A 6000-nucleotide genomic window follows, 5' to 3' on the forward strand; every position below is an offset into this window, starting at 1 on the left:
ATAGAGTATTCTTTCTGACTTCTCTCTCTGAAAATACCCTTTGCTTTTGCAGGGCAAGGTTGAAGCTGAGTTTGAACTGCTGACATTGGAAGAGGCAGACAAGAACCCAGCTGGTCTGGGGAGGAAGGAACCGAACCCGCTTGACAAACCAAAGTGAGTACAATTGTTTTGGCAAAGATGGTAGGCCGTCAGCTCTAATTTACAGCTCACAGTAACTCAACAGCTGATAAATTATGTAAAGTGGAACAAGTGAGCAAGTAATGCCTTGTCAATGGAGCGTTCCTAACCTACAGCAGAGATTATTAGGTTACTCCTGGCCGAATGTCACATAAAGTAGGGATTGATTTTTCAACATTTTATTTGGCATATTGAATAAATATGTTTTACTAATTAAATGTGCGGTTGAAGAGAGAGGTTTTAAAGAGGGTTTTAAAGGTGGGAAAGGGGGGGAATGGTGTAAATATTACACCATCACTATTTATCCATTCTGTGTATTGACCAAGCATTTTAGCATTGCCTTCTCCTATGGTGATTTTAAAACAAAACATGGACAGTATATATCAGGTCATACGTTCTGCTGATATGTGGTATGTGGAATGAAAAAGCGGGGCCACTATACATCTACTGGGAGTGCCAAAAAGTATCGGGTAAATGAGTTCAGCCATGAAGCAGGCCATCTGTTTCCCATTGCGGTGGCTTTAGGGTCCACATACAATGCAATGTTCAGAGTGCGGTTTCTGGAAATGCAATAGAATCTGTGGCAGGATAGGTTTCAAAGTAATCACTGTTTGTAATGTCCAAATACTGGTATAAGGATAGGGCAGAGCTGGGAATGGAGCTGATATTAATATATCTTTCACTCTGTGCCCATGTGAAAAAAATAATAAATAATGCTCCTTACGTTTGATATTGCACCTTTCACACCAGGAGCATATCTCAAAGCGTTTCATAGCACATACTGTGTAGTGTAGTGACTGTAGATTTTATAGGCGCTTGTGGCAGCCAATTTGCACACAGCAATTCCTACAACTAGCCATTAAGCGACTGAACAATTTTATTTTGGGGATTGTTGGCCAGGATACCGGGCAAAACTCGCTTCTCTTTTCAAATAATCCCATGGGATCTTTAATGTCCACCTGAACAGGCAGACAGGAATTTGGTTTCACATGACCTCTGACAATGTACCCTCCCCCAACTCCCCAGCAATGCGTAGAATATTTGAGTTTAAAGTATTGACATGGGGCTTGAACCCACAACTATTGTAACTAAGCCAGGCTGGGACAATGCATATCCAGCACAGGTTTCTACCAAACACTGCTCATCTACCAAAGAACAGCCTTCAATTGTTATCATTTAGAGCATAAACTTTTGTTTGAAATGAGCTTCACTGAGTTGCAGCTGGTATGGCAGCTGACGGAGTTCATTGAAAGTAGTTACAGGAAAATGCAATACAGTCTGGATTGATGCCTTTTGGCTTTAGGAACACTGCCTTTGCAGTGATTCAATGGGCCATTAATACTTCCCTTGATAAGTCTGGTACTTGAATTCCTTCAACTGAAATACAGTACAATAACAACAACAACAAAATTAAATTTGCAAGGCGCCTTTCATGCCGGGAGGATGTCCCAAGGCACTGAACAGGTGGGGATCAGGCCCCGAGCATGGAGGTCAGGATTGGACGAGGAAGGACAGAGAGGTAGGAGGGCGCCTGAAGGCACGGTTGAAAAGAGGGTCTTGAGTCATGCCTTGAAGGAGGCAAGGGTGGGGCAGAGAAGCTGAAAGCCTGGCCGCCAATGGTAGAGTGGGTTGGGCGGGGGACATGGAGCAGGCTGGAGTCCGCTCAACGGAGGGAGCGGACAGGTTGATGGGGGTTCGGAGGTCGGAGAGGTAGGAGGGAGCAAGGCTGTGGAAGATCTTGAAAAGTGAGGATGAGGATTTTTAATTCTATCTTCTGAGGGATGGAGAGCTAGTGGAGCCTGGCGAGAGTGGTGGTGATGGGGTCACAAAGCCTGGTGCAGAAGAGGACATGAGCTGCAGAGTTCTGGATGATCTGCAGCTTGTGGAGGGAAGAGTTGGGGAGGCCGACAAGGAGGACTTTCTGTAGTTGAGCCTTGAGGTGACTAATGCATGTATAAGGGTTTCGGCAGCCTGAGGGGTGAGGCAGTGGCGGAACCGGGCAATGTTGCGGAGGTGGGGGAAGACAGAGCGGGCCGTGGCACGGATATGGGGGAGAAAGGACAGATGAGGGTCAAACAAGACGCCTAGGTTCCTGACTAGCTTGGTGAGGTGCAGTGTGCAACTGTGGATGCCGATGCTGCCAGTGCCTGAGGTGCTGAGGCGAGCCGATCAGTAGGGCCTCATTCTTGCTGACATTCAGCTGTAGAAAGTTGGCTCTCATCCAGGACTTGATGTCAGACAGACATTCTGTCAGGACGTCAAGTATCCTGTAATCGAGGGTGGAGGCAAAAAGATAGAGTTGGGTGTCATCCGCATACAGTCAGCTGCGTGAAGCGCTTTGAGGCATCTTCCTGACATGGAATGCAAATTGTATTGTATAAAGGTGAGAAATTGGAGGGAAATGACAAAAAAGATGTTTTTTTTAGAATGGTTTTGAAAGCAAAGAAGGGTAGAGAGTGGAGAGGATCTAGGTGGGAGTTCCAGTGATTGGGGGTAAGGCTGAGAGCCCCTCGCTGGTGGTGGGTCGTGGAGCAGATCTGAGTTTGTAGAGTAGAAGGAGCGGAGTTAAGAGAAGGTTGTGGATGGAGAGTATATCAGAATGAGGTTCTTGATGTCCATCCGTGATGGAGTCCTGTAGTTCAGTGGTTAGAGCACTCGCTTTGTAAGTGAGAGACCTGAGTTCAATTCCAGGCAGAGGGCGAAACCTTGGGCAAGTTTCCTTAATCCACACGCCTAATAATAATCCCTCCAAAACAAAATAATAAATTGGTCATTTTCAATCCATGACTGTTTGTGGGACACTGCTATGCACAATTGGCTGCCGCGTTCGCCCACAAATATACAGTCAATTCACTTTACAGTATATTCTGTGAAGCGCTTTGGGACGTCTAGAAGACGTGAAAAGCGCTATATCAAATGCAAGGATTATTATTGTTATTATCCATTGGAGGACAGGGAACCTATAGAGTTTGGCAAGACTGGGAGTGATGGATGCAGTGTCCAACGTGGGAGAGGATAGAGGTTGCAGAGGTTTGGATGAGCTGGAGCTTGTGGAGCATTGAGCTTGGGCGAGGAGAGACCTAGGAAAAATTGAGTCTGTAGTCTTCAAACATAAATACATGCCTGCATTGAAATTCTGTTTATCATTCAACTCTGCTCAAATACTCCAGGATCTCTTTAAAAATATCCTTTTTAGAACACCCTCAGTTTAAAGGTCATTTTTCTGTGCATTTCCAGAACTTCAATTGTAAAACGCTGAAATCTCCTGCTGGGACCATATGTTCAAACCTCAGCCTGGATCTAGATGAATCCTTGCTAAAAGGTGTTCCTTTTTTGAAAAATTAGTAATTTTTTTTAAAAAATTGCTGCCCATCTTAAAAGTTACTAACCTGTTAGTTATTATCCCCAGAGCTGGAATTGTTTTGTTCACATTCAGGACCTCCACAGAGCATGGCCTCAGCTCTGTAATATAGACTAATATTTCACGTCAGGAGGATGTCTCAAAGTGCTTCGCAGGATACAATGTAAACATAATCACTGTAGGCGAATATAGGTAGGATAGAACTATCCTATAATTTCAATTGAGCCTGCAATTTTAGTAGTACATAGATCATTTTCCTTCTGAATTTTTATTTGAGGTTTATATTGTATTTATCTATTTGCTCAAACAAGATGGTGAAAATTAAACATGGAGCTCTAATTTTTATTTTTCTCTTAATCACCTTCCCCCTCCCCCTGACTCGGCCTTGGGCTCCACCATTGTTAAGCGCTCTGAGTCGCTGCCTGGTGTGGAGGGCACTATATAAATGTTGTTGTTGTTGACATGTGGGTTGAAGGGAATGAAGAAAGGGTGGGACAATGGAATTAAATATGTGTGTTGATACAACAAACTAGCAGAGAATGTCTCCTATTTTTATGTTCCTATTTCTGCACCTCCAAGATATTGAGTAATAGCTTATTTTAAATCTTGTTAAGAAAATGAAGCTCAGCTTATAGAAAGATGAATGTGAAGTTGGGTAACAACAAACCAAGGTCCACTTTGGTTCCTGGTGACTCTGTGATAAAACAGCTCTAAACCTCATCACAAAAAAAAACTCCTTCTAGATTCATTTTGGTTGTAATCAGTTCAAGAGGCTGTAACACAATTAAATTGTGGTAATTGTTTTATCACTTTTGCTCATCATCAAGGGCAACATCCACGAGCTTTGCGAAATTAAAACATCACATTTAATTATTTGTTTTTTAAGACTGTGCAGGGAATGACTGTGTCTTCAGTCATCTTTACAAAGAATACTAGAGACATTTCTTCAACTGAGCTACTGCCGTTTAGCAGGCAGCTGTTAACTAAGTTTGCTTATTTCCAATCTCTGAATAGTTTAGTGTTCATACAGTACAATGACTAGTACACACTTAATTGTTCAAGATCCTGGTCCGCCCCTTCAAAACACTCCATGGTCTCGCTCTCCCCTACCTCTGCGACCTCCTAACCCCCTAACAACCTGCCCGCTCCTTCCGCTCAGCGTGCTCTAGCTTGCTTCATGTTCCCCGCCTCGCCCGCCCCACCATCAGCGGGCGAGCCTTCAGCCACTCTGCCCCCACCCTCTGGAACTCCATCCCACATCCCTCTGCCTCATCCCCTCTCTTGCCTCCTTCAAGATCCATCTCAAGACCTTCCTCTTGGACCATGCTTTCGATCACTCTCCTTCCCCGCTTGCCCTCCACCCTCCCCAATCTCGACCTCCAGCTCAGGTCCGAAACTCTGACTGTCCAGCACCTTGGGATGTCCTCCCGACGTGAAAGGCGCTATACAAATGTAATTTTGTTGTTGTTGTTAAATGTGTGTGAATAGAAGAGATAATACTTCTTTTTCTTTTTAACAGCCGACCTAATGTAGCCCTAACCTGGATCTTCAACAACCTAAAGGCTCTTTATTTCAGCTTGTGGAGAAACTACAAGTATTTTATCATTGGTGCAGTCATCTTACTTTTAGTGCTGTTATTTCTGGCTTTGTTAATCTACACATTACCTGGCAGCATTGCCAATAAATTTATCAATGGGTAAAATGTTTCAGAGCACCTAGGAGAAAAAATCTGGGGATTAAGGGGACAGCTTCATCTCCCATTCAATGTGCTGTATGTGGAAATAGATTAAATGTAACAAGCATTCTGCTCGGCTGAGACAGCAATCAGCGACAGTGCATTTTAGTCAAATGGTGATCACCTCTCAATGGAATAGGATTGGCATTCAGTCCAATGTTGATAAATTATTCATAGAATTACGCAGTGTTACAGTATCGAAACAGGCCATTCAGTCCAACTAGTGCATACTGGTGTTTAAACTTCACTTGAGTTTGTACCTCTAATTCCCTCTCCCAGATTGCTCTGTTCCGTATTCCCTCAGGTTTGCATCAAGTTTTCTCTTAAATATGTTGATGCTTTCTGCTTCAACTAGATTCTGGCAGGGAGTTCCACATTCTGCATAACGATATTCCTACTAAATTCCCGTTTAGATCTGATACTGCCTAGCTTATATTTATGCTCCTTCAATTTGTTTCGTTCCCTCCGCTCTTTTGTTCCTTTTTGTTCCCTCCCTACCTGTCCACTGCCTCCACTCAGCAGGCACCGGCCTGCTCCATGTCCCCTGCTCAGCCCACCCCCACCATTGGCGGTTGGGCCTTCAGCCTCTTTGACCCCACACTTTGGAACTCGATTGCACATTCCCTTTGCCTCGCTCCCTCACTTGCCTCCTTCAAGGCATGTCTCAAGACCCTCATCTTCGACAATGCCTGTGGCCACCCTCCCACTCTCTGGGATCCTAACTGCT

At 44.3% G+C, this 6000-nt stretch overlaps 1 protein-coding gene across 1 annotated transcript in view; it reads left to right on the forward strand.

The window, feature by feature from the left end:
• LOC103185112 (fer-1-like protein 4) overlaps nt 1-5238 on the forward strand; it is a 64078-nt gene extending 58840 nt beyond the window's left edge. The window contains exons 36-37 of the mRNA XM_042346998.1: nt 53-153; nt 5058-5238. Of these exons, the coding sequence (XP_042202932.1) occupies nt 53-153; nt 5058-5238 (282 nt within the window). The remainder of the gene's footprint in view (nt 1-52; nt 154-5057) is intronic.
• The last annotated feature ends 762 nt before the right edge of the window (nt 5239-6000 follow it).

This window comes from Callorhinchus milii, unplaced genomic scaffold, assembly GCF_018977255.1.
Source record: "Callorhinchus milii isolate IMCB2004 unplaced genomic scaffold, IMCB_Cmil_1.0 Scaffold2, whole genome shotgun sequence".
NCBI classification, from domain to species: domain Eukaryota; kingdom Metazoa; phylum Chordata; class Chondrichthyes; order Chimaeriformes; family Callorhinchidae; genus Callorhinchus; species Callorhinchus milii.